Raw genomic sequence first — 14,158 nt, 5'->3', positions numbered from 1 at the left:
ATTCCTCTGATGCCCTACGTCATATCAACAATTTCCTGTTTCCTGGCCCCAACTTTTTCCTCTTCACCATGGACCTCCAATCCTACTACACCTCCATCCCCTACCAGGATGGTCTGAGGGCTCTCTGCTTCTTCCTTGAACAGAGGCCCGAACAATCCCCATCCACTACCACTCTCCTCCGTCTGGCTGAACTTGTTCTCTCACTGAACAATTTCTCGTTAAACTTGTCTCACTTCCTTCAAATAAAAGGTGTGGCTATGGGTACCTGCATGGGCCCCAGTTATGCCTGTCTCTTTATGCGGCATGTGGAACATTCCTTGTTCCAGTCCTGCTCAGGCCCCCTCCCACAACTTTTTCTCCGATACATCGATGACTGTTTCGGTGCCACTTCATGCTCTCATCTGGACCTGGAAAAATTTATCAATTTTGCTTTCAATTTCCACCCCTCCATCACCTTCACATGGTCCATCTCTAACACTTCCCTTCCCCTCCTTGACCTCTCTGTCTCAATTTCTGGTGATAGACTGTCCACCAACATTCATTACAAAGCCCACCGACTCTCACAGCTACCTCGACTACAGCTTCTCACACCCTGCTTCCTGTAAGGACTCCATCCCATTTTCTTAGTTCCTTTATCTCCGTCGCATCTGTTCCGATGATGCCACTTCTCAAAATGGCGCTCCTGACATGTCTTCCTTCTTCCTTAACCGAGCTTCCCACCCACTGTGATTGACAGGACCCTCAACCGTGTCTAACCTATCTCCCGTGCTTCTGCCCTCACACCTTCCCCTCCCTCCCAGAACCATGATAGGGACCCCCTTGTCCTCACTTCTCACTCCACCAGCCTCCGCATTCAAAGGATCATCCTCCGCTATGTCTGCCAGCTCCAGCATGATGTCACCACCAAACACATCTTCCCTTTACCCTCGCTGTAGGCATTCCATAGGGACCGTTCCTACCGGGACACCCTGGTCCACTCCTCCATCATCCCCTACACCTCAACCCCCTCCCACCGCACCTTCCCATGCAATCACAGGAGGTACAACACCTGCCCCTTTACCTCCTCCCTCCTCAACATTCGGGGCCCAAACACTCCTTTCAGGTGAAGCAGCATTTCACTTGCACCTTCTTCATTTTGGTCTACTGTATTCGCTGCTCCCAATGCGGTTTCCTCTACATTGGAGGGACCAAATGCAGACTGGGTGACCGCTTTGCGGAACATCTTCGGTCTGTCCACAAGCATGACCCAGACCTCCCTGTCGCTTGCCATTTCAACACACCACCCTGCTCTCATGCCCACATGTCTGTCCTTGGCCTGCTGCAATGTTCCAGTGAAGCCCAATGCAAACTGGAGGAACAACACCTCATCTTCCGACTAGGCACTTTACAGCCTTCCGGACTGAATATTGAGTTCAACAACTTCAGACTATGAACTCTCTTCTCCATCCCCACTCCTTTTTATCCTTTTTTTCAATATTCATTTTAATTTTTTCATTTTTTAATTATTTTTTATCCACTTATTTTTATTTTTATCTATTTTCATTTTTATTCATTGTTTTATCCCTATCTCTTATCCTATTTTCGATCTTTTTTCCCCCCATCCCACCCCCACAAGGGCTATCTGTCACTTGTTCATGTTGTTCTTTCCAGAGTGCTTACCCTTGTCCCGCTATTATCACATTCTGCTTTCTGACCTTAATGCCACCATCAGCATCTCCTCTAGCCAGTGCCACTACCATTAACACCGTTTTATCCATGACATCTCTGGCAATCTCTCCTTTGCCTCCATCTATCACTGGCCTTCTATCCAGCTTCACCTTCTCCACCCCCTTAAACAGTATGAATTTCATCACATTTTTACTTCTCTTTAGCTCTGAAGAAGAGTCATATGGACTCGGAACGTTAACTGCTTTTTTTTCTCTCCACAGATGCTGTTAGACCTGCTGAGTTTTTCCAGCATTTTCTGTTTTTGATTAGAATCCCACTCTGGCCATTTATTACGAGTACAGGGTATATACTGTGTCGGGGTTCATGTTCCACTCACCCCTGCTGGAAAACACAGTGTGAAAGTTATAAGCATCGGGTCAGGTTTCAGTGTGATATACCCCATATTTGAATTACTTAATGCTCCTGCACGATATTGGGGTTTTATCCACCCAGCTTTCTCTTCCAGTTGCTGTATTCTAGATCATCCTGACATCCCACCTTCCTGTTTTGAGAGTATCTTGACTAACCCTAATATCTGACTAAACTTTGAGTAAAGTGTCCAAGATAGCAAACAGGAGGAAAAAAACTTTGCTTCAGTTTTAGATTGTTCTTTTCCCCTCACAGGAGCTCTTTGCTGTCTCCAATAAGCAGCATAGCAACATGACATCAGATATTGGCCAGAATTTAATAGAGCCTTTGGGGATGGGGCTTGGTGGTGGGAAGGCTGGAAAAATAGCATAGGGTGGTGTGGGTGGGATGCTCGATGACTTCCCATCACCATGCCAATAATGCAGCTGCAGGAAAGGTAACAGATGGCCACCTGAAATCTGGTTGAGCCGCTTAAGTAGCTAATTAAGGGCATCTTCCTGCCTCTGCTGGCATTTTATCAGCAGTGGGGGAGGGGGAGCTCTGCCATGTGGGAACCCCACCTGATCAACCCTGACAGCCTCCCAAGCGTGCTCCATGGTAGGGATGGCCACCTTTACAGACACTCTTTGGCCAAAATAGAGATCCCCATGCAGCAATGACTTCCCCTACACTATCAGCGCCTTCTACCCTCAATGACACCACTCCACCCCTTCGCCTGTCTATTTTGCCCCAGCTCCCACTTAACTGACTTTGGGAGTTCACATCCATCGATATGTCCTCTTTCTTCAGGTGCAACTCCAGCAGTGGCCACTGCTGCCAGTGGCAATGCTGAGCTTTCGGCTCTCTGAATGGTGGCTGGCGGTTATCTTTAATAAGGATGGCAGACCGGCAGCAGCCATTTAATTAACTTCTACCAGCAAAATGCAACCCCGGGTCCTACTGTTCACCGAAACAGGATGCCCCCCACCCCTTCACCGTTCAGGTCCAACGGCGGGACTCCTGCTGGCTGTGAAAAATCCCAGCTATCATTTCAGTTAACAAGATGAATGTCTGATTAACACCTTTATCTTTTCAGTAGTAATTCTTCTGTTTAGCTCCTTGAAAGGAAAACTAAAAGTTCCCATCTAAATACTGAGTTATCATAAGATAAGAACATGAAAAAGATGGAATAGGCCACACAACATCTCAAGCCAGCCCTACCATTCAATAAGTTCATGGATCATCTATCTGAACTCTAGTTACCCACCACGCCCCTCCCCTCCCCAACCCCATACCCTTAGTGTCCAAAAACACATTGATCTCAGCTTTGAATATACCCAATGACTGTGAGCATCCACAGCCCTCTGGGGAGAGACTTTCAAAGATTCAGAACTCTGAATAAAGAAATTTCTCTTCATCTAAATGGCCAACCATTTATCCCAAGATTATGACCCTACTTCTAGCCTCTTCAGCCATGGGAGCCTTTCGGCATCCACCCTGCCAAGCCCTCTCTCCTTTTGTAGATAACTTTTGTGTGCCATGTTTTATCCTTCTGTTGTTGACAACTGTAAGAGCTGTGAAACTGATGAACTGCCAAGTACAATTTCTGCATCTGTTTGCCCAGCTATTACCAGAAATGTATATCTCAACGATGTCAGTCTCTTACATCATGGACTGAATTTTGCCACAGAGGCAGAAGCAGGAAAATTAAGATAGTTGTGCATCGGAATGACTCCCCAATGCTGTCCTGCCTCCATGTGAGTTTCCCAGAGGCAGGGAGTTGACAACCTGCTCCACAGAGGCAGGCAGCCACTAAGGCCAATTAAGGCCACTTAGGGGACACTTTCAGAAGCTGCTGGCATATTCCTGATTTTGGTTGGCTCCTCCACTGAGTCCCGAGCTCAGGAATTAATTGAAGGTGGCCTCCCAGCGGCAAACCAGGAGACCATCAGAAACTCCTCTCAATGCCTCAAGGATGAAAAGGCCATGGCCACGGCCACAATAAAACCTGCTGGTGAGGTTCTGCCTTCACGTTGATGGCCCTAATAGCTGTGAGCCTTCCTTATTTTGAAACTCTGACAGCATCTCTATTTTGAGGCACTCCCATGCTCCCCTTTCTGCCTCATCAGAGCCCAGCTCTCCTGGTGGGGCTGCTGCCATCCAGTGATGAGGGGCCTCCAACTGGGCTTCCTACATCACTAATGCTGCCTGTTATCCATAATTGGTTGCAATAATAAATTTAGCTAAATGTCGGTATGGACTGATTGGGTCAAGTGGGTCTATTGCTGTGTTTTTTTAATCTATATAATTATCTATTTTAATTGGCCACCCCGACATGATCACGCTGCAGGGCAGGCATCAGACACCAGCACGGTTGGGACGCAGAAATGGTCTCGATGAAAGTTCCCAACACCCATGGGAAAATTCAGCCCATGAATTTACATCTCTCTCTGGAGTCTAATTCTTCCCTAAGTCCTTACAGTTTCGACTGTAACAAAGAGCCTTTTGTGAGAAACTTTGTCAACAGCCTTTTAGAAGTTAAGGCGCATCACATCATAGGACATTAGTCAGGTGGGATTTCCCCTCCTCAGTTTACCTTGGTTGCTGGTCCACCAATTTACACTTGATTATTGACTTCACAAACTTGCGTATGAACCTGCTGTTGTATTAATCTGTTTTGGCAGCCTTTTGGAAAATGGGCATCAGGTTAACCCATTTCAAACCCACCAACATCTTTCCTTGTTTCACTGAATCCCTCATGATCTCCTCTTTACTGTCTCTTCTGAAATCTATATCGAGCCCAAAATAAACAAATAAATCCTCTCTTAATACAGTAACTGTGGTGCAGTTACTAATAGAAGAGTGTGCTAGTGCCCAGTCATCATTTGTTTGCTTTCTCTCCCAATATCCTGGCACTTCTATGAGCTCGGGCTGTGGAAATACAGATTGGGTAATAGGAGGGCCAGGGCCCAATCAATGTACATACATGCTCATTGTCTAACAGTGATCATTAAATCTGGAATTGAACCCTGGATGATTTCCAACAACCCCCTCTCCAACCCCCCCCCCCTCCACCAACACTCCCTTAAAACACTCACCTAGTGCTGGGCTCAGTACCAGGTTAAATGGTACATCTACACACACATGCCCAGATTATATGTTCAGGGTAAATGCCCACCAAGGTGTTGGAGCAATCCCAGTAATGCACTGCTAATCCAGTCCATAGCCTGGAAAAACACCATATAGGAGCTGCGTGAAATTGCAGTTTTGGCACCGAGCTTCACTCAACAGGGCCACACACTTCATCAGATGGACAGTTACTCCTCCAGAGGCCCAATAGCTCCTAGGAGACAATCTCGTGCTGGGAAATTTATCAATATTGCATTAGTAACATGTCTCAATGCAAAGACATGGACCAGTATTTAGAGAGGGAGTCCCAATGTTGCAAGGGAATGCATTAATTATCTGGCATTTTACTAACACTCAGTAAGCCCAATGCTTGCTTTCTATTACAGCTTTAAGAGGAACTCGGGTAACTCAGCCACAGTAAAAGGCGGCAAGAAGGTACTAGAGTTTCTTGTTGTGCAATATCCAGGTGAAGATTGGACCCTTCCTGCGGTATGTATTATTCTGTGGTGAAAAGTACAAGGAGAGTAGCCAATAAGTATAAAGGCAGCCAGTTCAAAATCTATACCTATAATATAGTAACAATCTTATATATGTATTCACACACTGTCAACTATTCTATTACATATGCCAATATCCATATTTGCTATTGACATTTCCTATGTAAACTTGCCAAGATGTAATTGCACCCAGCGGAGGTGATCTCATTGAAACATTCAAGATTATGCCCAGGCTTGACATTTTAGATACTGAGGCATTGTTTGGTTTGGCTGGAGAATCGAGAGAAAGGGCTCAGTTTCAAGATAGGGAACCGATGAGTTGGGACAAGGAGAAATCTCTTCACTCAAAGGGTTGTGAAACTTGGTATTCTCTTCCACAGAGGGTTGTGGATGTGCCATCATTGAATATAATTAAGGCTGAAATAGACAGATCTTTAGTCTACCAGGGGTATGGGGAGCAGACAGGAAAATGGATTTGAAGGCCAAGATCAACCATGATCATCATGAATGGTGGAGCAGGTTTGACAGGCCATATGGTCTTCTCCTGCTCCTATTTCTTATGTTCTTATGACCCAGGAAACCCCTGATCCAAAACAGTTGTCCCCTCTCTATAAACACTTGTAGAGGCCACAGTAACAATAACATCTGCTTTATCATCACTCCAACTGAAAAACACAGTCCCAAATAACCAAAGGTCCAGTGTTTGAACAGGGAAAATGCAGACTCCACTCCTTCAGTTAAATATCATTTGCCATTTCCAATCTACATATGAATTGATATGTTTAAAACTACTGTAAGTAGAGAAGGTCACACCCAAGGTACCAAAACTCATGGTGCGGAGTGGGTGTGGCCAGTGGATGTGAGGAAGGGGCTGTGGGACAGGGGATATGGGGAGGGGTTGTGGAAAGGGGGTGTGGGGAAGGGATGTGGGGAGGTGTTGTGGGGAGCAGGTATGACAGGGGATGTGGGGAGGGGATATGGGGCAAGGGATATGGGGAGCGGTGTGGGGCAGGAGATGCAGGGCAAGTAATGTGGGGAAGGAATATCGGGCAAATGATGTGGGGCAGGGATGTGGGGAGGAGGTGTGAGGCAGGTGATTTGAGGAGGTGGTATGGGAGAGGATGTGGGGAAGTGATGTGATCTGCTGTGGGGCAGGTATACCCTCAGCCTGTGGAGCTGGAGCTGATAAGATCACAGGCAGAGGATATTGGGAGCAGCTGGGCACCCTTGGAGTCACCTGGATGGACGGCTCAGGGCTATCCAGCTAATGATTCTCCTCCCTATGAGTGCCCAAGGGCCTCTGCCTGATTCCTTGAGGAGAAGGGGCACCTGGAGTGAGGTCAATGTGCCTGTCTCCCCCTCACATTGCAACTGATAGATCCCTCCTATGGCTACAGTGATGGAGTGCCAATGCTGGGGCAGATTGGGCGCAAAGTCCTGGACCAAGGTGTCCATGGCGATTGCCACCCTACCAAGTTGATCTTGGTGCGCTGGCATGTCAGTGCAACGGCATCAGACTGAACGTGGATGGACTCCTTCATCATCTGTTGCAATCTGGTGGTGGCATCTGACAACCCTGTCTGATGTTCCCGCGCCTGTCTTTGCAGCTCCAATATCTGTGTTAGACCCAAGCCCACAGGCTTGTCATCTGACTCTGCAGGAGCCTGGCCTCCAGCGGATCTCTGTGTGCTGGTGACCTTGGAAGTCCCTGCCTCTGCTGGCTGTGGACCTGAACCTGTGCTGTGTTCTCCAGATTGTGACCCTGAGCTAGGTCCCACTGAGGTGTGCAACTCTGTGTTGGTGGAGAGTGCAGGTGAACGCTGCGATGGGTTTTCATCCAGTGTGTCCTCAGGATCCTCATCCGAGGTTGCCAGGGGGCTACGGCTGATGGGCTGGCTGCCTGTGGCTGTCTTCCTTTTGCTACTGGTGCTCATCAAAGAGACGAGATAATAGTGATGGGCTGCATAGTCACCAACATTACAGAGCACTCATAGTTTTGGCAGGTGCCCTCACTGGCTCGGGAGATGCTGATCTCACCCTCCGTGCAGGCACAGTCCGGGTCCTCACCAGCCAGCTCTGCCACACAGTCTTCATATACAGCTCATATATGTGAGCTCAGGCACCCCCCACCCTCCTGCCTGTGGGGTCTCCGTCTTCTTGTGGGTGACCTTGTCTTGCATGACATATGGACTGACTATGGACAGATGATAAGGATGCCCGCCATCTGTGTGTGTTGAGTGGACCTTTTTAAGAGCTGAGGATGTGAGCTGTACAGGATGTGAGAAGAGATGAAGATGTCAAAGTGTGTGTGAGAGAGTCAGTGGTGATGTCCCTTGTGATGGTAGTGTGTGAGAATCCTGTGGACCGTAACCCTGCGAATGCCTGATGGGTTTGTGAGAGTGTGAGTTCATAGTGAGGAGAAGGTGGACTTACCCTGGTGGAGTGGATGAGATCATTCATCACTTCCTGCACTAGATGGGGGTCCTCTTCTGGGGTGCATTGGCGCTGACTGCCCTGGCAACCTGCTCCCAAACTGGTGAGGTTGATGGGTCTCCAGCTCCCATCACGGGGGAAAAGTATGTTCCATCTTTCCTCCATCACGTTAAGAAGTGTCCCCAGTGCATTGTCACTGAACTTCAGGGCATTCCGCTTCTTCCCTCTGGGGTATTCCGTTGCTTGCCAAGACCAGTCCTGGGCTGCAAAGAGTGACGTGTGCACAGATGCAGTTTAAATATTGTGCCTGGAAATATGAGCTGATGAGGTAACGGCTGGGTGGACGAATCCCAGTGTGCCTCACTACGATATATGACATTCTTCATACACATGCATAAATAATGAGCTGAAAAGCAGACAATCTGGTGTGGAAACCCACCATGACGGCCAGCAGGAAATGTGCTGCTTATCCTGCCCGCAACCCCACTTAGTCTCCAGAGTGGAAAATTCAGCTCGGAGAGGGAGAGAGAAAGAGAGCCATTATTGTAAGAGAGATATTTTTCTATGCTCAAAAAGCTTGACTTTCTAGACTCGCGGAAAGGTGATTTACTGGAAAGTTACTGTTGACCATGGAGTCCAGCAAAAGTTGCAGGAAAGATAAAGAGAAGACAGGAGAAAACATATCTACAACTCATGTTCAATAGACAACGTCTCTTTATTGTTTACTTTTTCTTCCCTTCAGGGAGTCCTGCAATCCGGAGAGACATTCCCAAAGAGTATGAAGATCATTTTAAACCCAAAGATGCTGGACATGTTTCAGAAACTTATGAAGAAAGCCTTTGAGGTTGGAGCTAAATTTTGTACTAATTAATTTGAAGAGTCATGTTACACTGGGTGCATTGACACTGCCAGTGTGAATGCACCAGTGAATTAAGTAATCACAGTCTTGAATCCAAAGCCAGGACCTAAGCTCACTTTGCTTTGGAATCCCTTCAGGCTCCACATGCCTTTTCCAATCCATGTTTAGCATTGCCATGACTAATGCTAAATTATTTGTGCAGTGTGAACCTGTTGATCATGTCATGTACTTAGAAAGGTGGACGAAATGGATGAAAAGGGAAACAACAGCCTCTAAACCCAAGCAATGTCATCTTAACTGACTGCTTGCTAAAAGATTAAATCATTTTGTCTGGATGAAGACTTCACAAGTCCATTGTCTGTACCGGTATATTGTCTGCATTTTTGTTTATCAACGTCTCGACTCTCGTGATCACTTAAGTTATCAAAGTTTTCATCATATCTGTATCTCCCTGTGACCTCTAGGCTCTAGCACCTGTGAGCCTATCTCCCATGCCTGAATCTCTCTGTGTTTAGTCTGCATCTCCTAAATCTCTATCTCCCATACCGGTATCTCTTCTCACACTACCTCCTGGTCTCTGACTCGCTGGTTGGTGTCTCTGCCTCTTCTTAACAGTTCCTTGCAGATGTCTCCTCTGTGTGTCAGTGCTTAATGCTGATCACAGATCTGTTATAGATCAGAGATGTACTTGGATCATAGAATGGTTACAGCACTGACAGGCTTTCCACCCATTATGTCTATGCCAGCTTTCTGCAAGGGCAACTCATCTAGTCCCATTCCCCTGCCTTTACCCCATAAATCTGCAAGTTGAATCTCAACCTGAGCTGATCTCACATGCTGGTGTACATGTATTTTGGACATGTGTGTTTCAGGTTTACAGAGGATATGTGGATGATTCAAGGAACACAGATAATGCATGGATTGAAACTCTGGCCCTCAATTTCCACCTGAATGATGAGAATCCATTCATAAATGTGAGTTTTTTTTATACTGCAAGAATTATTTATGAAAACTGTTGTTTAACTCATTTTTATTAATAACCATTTGATAAGACAGAACTTGAGCATTGCTGAAAAGAGCATTGCTAAATGCTCAGAGCGAAAAGCTTTGATAGCAGGTCTCTTTTTTCAACGATACTCATTTTTTATTGTTTCAGAGTCAGATTGTAGACACCAAAAGCCATTGCTTGTAGCCAGTTGACTCTACTCCAGAACTTCCTATAGTGATGATCTTTATGTTTATTGTTTATTAAAGATGTTTATTGTGGTACTGAGCAAGACAGAGCAAAAAGATCACAGATTGCATCCCCAGTCTGCACTGAATTTGCTGATTTCAGCCAGGGAAACAGTAGGACAAATATTATTCGCCTCAGTGTCTTCATTGTGGACAATGTAGGAGAGTTAGGAATTAGCCAAGGTTTCTGCTCCTGGCCACTACCTGGTGAATGTGTGCCAATCTGCAGACAAGTAAAGGATTGGCTCGGCCTTGATACCTTAACAGTGGAATAGCCTAACAGAGCTACCACCAAGGCATGCACATGTAAACAGTTGGTTAGGTGGCTTACTGGCCCCTGACTCATTACCATGAGAGGTGGAGGACAGAGGAGTTAAACTGCCTGTCACAGCTGTATAATAAACGTTGAGAAATTTGAAACTGATCTTCCTGCCTGTGTTTCCTTCCCTTTCTAAAGTCAATCACAAATAGAGGTGGATCTGGGACAAGCAGACAGATGAAGATTCCTTTGATTATGGAGGGTGCAGTGCAGCAACTATCAGTGCAGTGGCAAGTTGTTGAGCAGGGTGTGCCTGTGTGTGTGTTGTACAAAGAATACCTGCAGAAAGTGACTGAGATCCATGATGCCTGTTTCTGATCTGCTCACTTCACTGGAAGACCAATATCAAAGTAGGAGTCAACCTTAACCAAGCCTGAACACCTGAGCACAAGGGAAATGGATACAACTCACTCAATGAAGCACCATTTGTGAGGGCAAATAGGGTAAAACAATCTCTAAGCTGTGCATGCAATAGCTGCTGTAATAAATTGGTGCACCCAATATGGAAGTCCTGTAACTGACACCTTGCTCTTTTTTTGTACGTTCTACACCTGCGATTAAAGGGAGATATAATCTATTGAAACGTTGCACAATAAAGTGAGATCTCTGTACACTGATCACCGTTATCACCTTCTTATTCCCTAAAACCCTCTTACTGTTTCGATACTTCCACTGAGGATGTTAGGCCGTATCTGCTGCTCTGCATTTTGGCTCCAGAAAGCGTTTGATACAGAGACAAGAGAGACAGAGAGACAAGAGAGACAGAGAGAGACAAGAGAGACAGAGAGAGACAAGAGAGACAGAGAGAGACAAGAGAGACAGAGAGAGACAAGAGAGACAGAGAGAGACAGAGAGAGACAAGAGAGACAAGAGAGACAAGAGAGACAAGAGAGACAGAGAGAGACCAGAGAGAGAGACCAGAGAGAGAGACCAGAGAGAGAGACCAGAGAGAGAGACCAGAGAGAGAGACCAGAGAGAGAGAGAGACCAGAGAGAGAGAGAGAGACCAGAGAGAGAGAGAGAGACCAGAGAGAGAGAGAGAGACCAGAGAGAGAGAGAGAGACCAGAGAGAGAGAGAGAGACCAGAGAGAGAGAGAGAGACCAGAGAGAGAGAGAGAGACCAGAGAGAGAGAGAGAGACCAGAGAGAGAGAGAGAGACCAGAGAGAGAGAGAGAGACCAGAGAGAGAGAGAGAGACCAGAGAGAGAGAGAGAGACCAGAGAGAGAGAGAGAGACCAGAGAGAGAGAGAGAGAGAGAGAGAGAGAGACCAGAGAGAGAGAGAGAGAAAGAAAAAGAGACAGAGAGAGAGAGAGAAAGAAAAAGAGACAGAGAGAGAGAGACAAGAGAGACAGAGACCAGAGAGAGAGACCAGAGAGAGAGACCAGAGAGAGAGACCAGAGAGAGAGAGAGAGAGACCAGAGAGAGAGAGACCAGAGAGAGAGAGACCAGAGAGAGAGAGACCAGAGAGAGAGAGACCAGAGAGAGAGAGACCAGAGAGAGAGAGACCAGAGAGAGAGAGAGAGAGAGACCAGAGAGAGAGAGACCAGAGAGAGAGAGACCAGAGAGAGAGAGAGAGAGAGACCAGAGAGAGAGAGAGAGACCAGAGAGAGAGAGAGACCAGAGAGAGAGAGAGACCAGAGAGAGAAAGAAAAAGAGACAGAGAGCGAGAGAAAGAAAAAGAGACAGAGAGAGACAAGAGAGACAAGAGAGACAGAGAGAGAGAGAGAGAGACCAGAGAGAGAGAGACCAGAGAGAGAGAGACCAGAGAGAGAGAGAGAGAGACCACAGAGAGAGAGAGAGAGAGAGACCAGAGAGAGAGAGAGACACCAGAGAGAGAGAGAAAGAAAAAGAGACAGAGATAGAGAGAGAGAAAGAAAAAGAGACAGAGAGAGAGAGAAAGAAAAAGAGACAGAGACAAAGAGAAAGAGAGAGAGAGAGAAAAAGAGAAAGAAAAAGAGACAGAGAGAGAGAGAGAGAAAAAGACAGAGAGAGAGAGAGAAAAAGAGACAGAGAGAGAGAAAAAGAGACAGAGAGAGAGAGAGAGAAAAAGAGACAGAGAGAGAAAGAGAGAGAGAGAAAAAGAGACAGAGAGAGAAAGAGAGAGAGAGAAAAAGAGACAGAGAGAGAAAGAGAGAGAGAGAAAAAGAAAAAGAGAGAGAGAGAAAAAGAGACAGAGAGAGAGAGAAAAAGAGACAGAGAGAGAGAGAGAAAAAGAGACACAGAGAGAGAGAGAAATAGAGACAGAGAAAAAGAGACAGAAATAGAGAGGGAGAGAGAAAGAGACAGAGAAATAGAGAGGGAGAGAGAAAGAGACAGAGAAATAGAGAGGGAGAGAGAGAAAGAGACAGAGAAATAGAGAGGGAGAGAGAGAAAGAGACAGAGAAATAGAGAGGGAGAGCGAGAAAGAGACAGAGAAATAGAGAGGGAGAGAGAGAAAGAGACAGAGAAATAGAGAGGGAGAGAGAGAAAGAGACAGAGAAATAGAGAGGGAGAGAGAGAAAGAGACAGAGTGAGAAACACAGGGCAGAATATTATGCTCAGCATGCGGGTGTGTGCCCGACACAGTAAAATAACGCACGATGCTGTCGGGCGTGTGTCCCGATGTCATCGCACAGTCTCACGATATTTCATTCAGCGGGCGAATGCCGGAGTCAGCTACGCACCCACCGATAATTAAAAGGCCTATTAAGACCATTAACAATCTAATTAAATTTAAATTTATGCTGCCCACCTAACAGTTGGCAGGCAGGCAAAAGCGCTAAACAGCCTTTACATTTTTAGGAAATGAGCAGGTGAGGTTTCCTAAAGAAAATAAACATTAAATAAAAACTTTATTTTTGAATTAAAAACATGTCCCAGCTCATGTGACAGAGTCACATGAGGGGATATGTTTTATTAAATTTTTATTCTCTACTTTTTATTACATAGTGCGTCAATCTCCCTGAGGCACGGAGTGAAATGGCAGTGCAGAGCCGAGCACAGGAGGCGGTGGGCTTCCCAATCTCCCCCGCCAAGGCCACAAGCCAAGGGCAAAACCCTGCCCAGAGGCCTGAATTTTGCGCCCGGAAGCGGATGTGATGTCTGCGCCCACCATTGATCGCAACCCAAACGTGATATAATGTTGGCTAACCAATTAAGTGCTGGCTAGCCAGTTAAGTGCCAACAAGCGTGAAACGCACGCTGACAGTGGTTCAGCGCTGCTGATGGGGGCGAGATCATGGCGGGCGCGGGATCCAATGGGGACTCGGAGCAGGGGTTTAAAAACAGCACAGGCAGCTAGCTCCCTGAAGGCTGCCAGGAGCTGGTGAGGAGCCTCAGGGAACTGTCCACGAGAGACTTAAAGCTTTTTTAGTTGGCAGGAGTTGTGGGCTCAGCCGTCAATGGGCACGCCAGGTGGGAGGACAATGCACTCTTCCCCCTGCTTTTCTGACAACTGCCTGCACGCTCTCATGGAGGCAGAATGCCCACCGTGGTCATGCTGTGATGGCAAGAGAAGGCCACCCCACCAGATGAAGAAGGCTGGGACGGAGTTGGCTGCCCAGGCGAGCGGGCATGATGTTGTGTGCCGCACATGGATCCAGTGCCAGAAGAGGTTCAATGATCTTCTGCGCTCCACAAGGGTGAGTACCTTTCT

General features: G+C 46.8%; 1 protein-coding gene across 3 annotated transcripts in view; it reads left to right on the top strand.

Moving 5' to 3' along the window:
* The window catches only part of trpm2 (transient receptor potential cation channel, subfamily M, member 2), a 327,556-nt gene extending 316,414 nt beyond the window's left edge, over positions 1-11,142 (top strand). For all 3 annotated transcript variants that reach the window (XM_078551683.1, XM_078551681.1, XM_078551682.1), the window contains exons 31-34: positions 5,571-5,673; positions 8,857-8,958; positions 9,846-9,947; positions 10,664-11,142. In XM_078551683.1, coding sequence (XP_078407809.1) covers positions 5,571-5,673; positions 8,857-8,958; positions 9,846-9,947; positions 10,664-10,843 — 487 coding nt within the window. In that variant the 3' untranslated portion in view covers positions 10,844-11,142. The remainder of the gene's footprint in view (positions 1-5,570; positions 5,674-8,856; positions 8,959-9,845; positions 9,948-10,663) is intronic.
* The last annotated feature ends 3,016 nt before the right edge of the window (positions 11,143-14,158 follow it).

This window comes from Cetorhinus maximus, chromosome 11, assembly GCF_964194155.1.
Source record: "Cetorhinus maximus chromosome 11, sCetMax3.hap1.1, whole genome shotgun sequence".
In the NCBI taxonomy this organism is placed as follows: Eukaryota; Metazoa; Chordata; class Chondrichthyes; order Lamniformes; family Cetorhinidae; genus Cetorhinus; species Cetorhinus maximus.
This window is presented reverse-complemented; position numbering and strand designations above follow the sequence as displayed.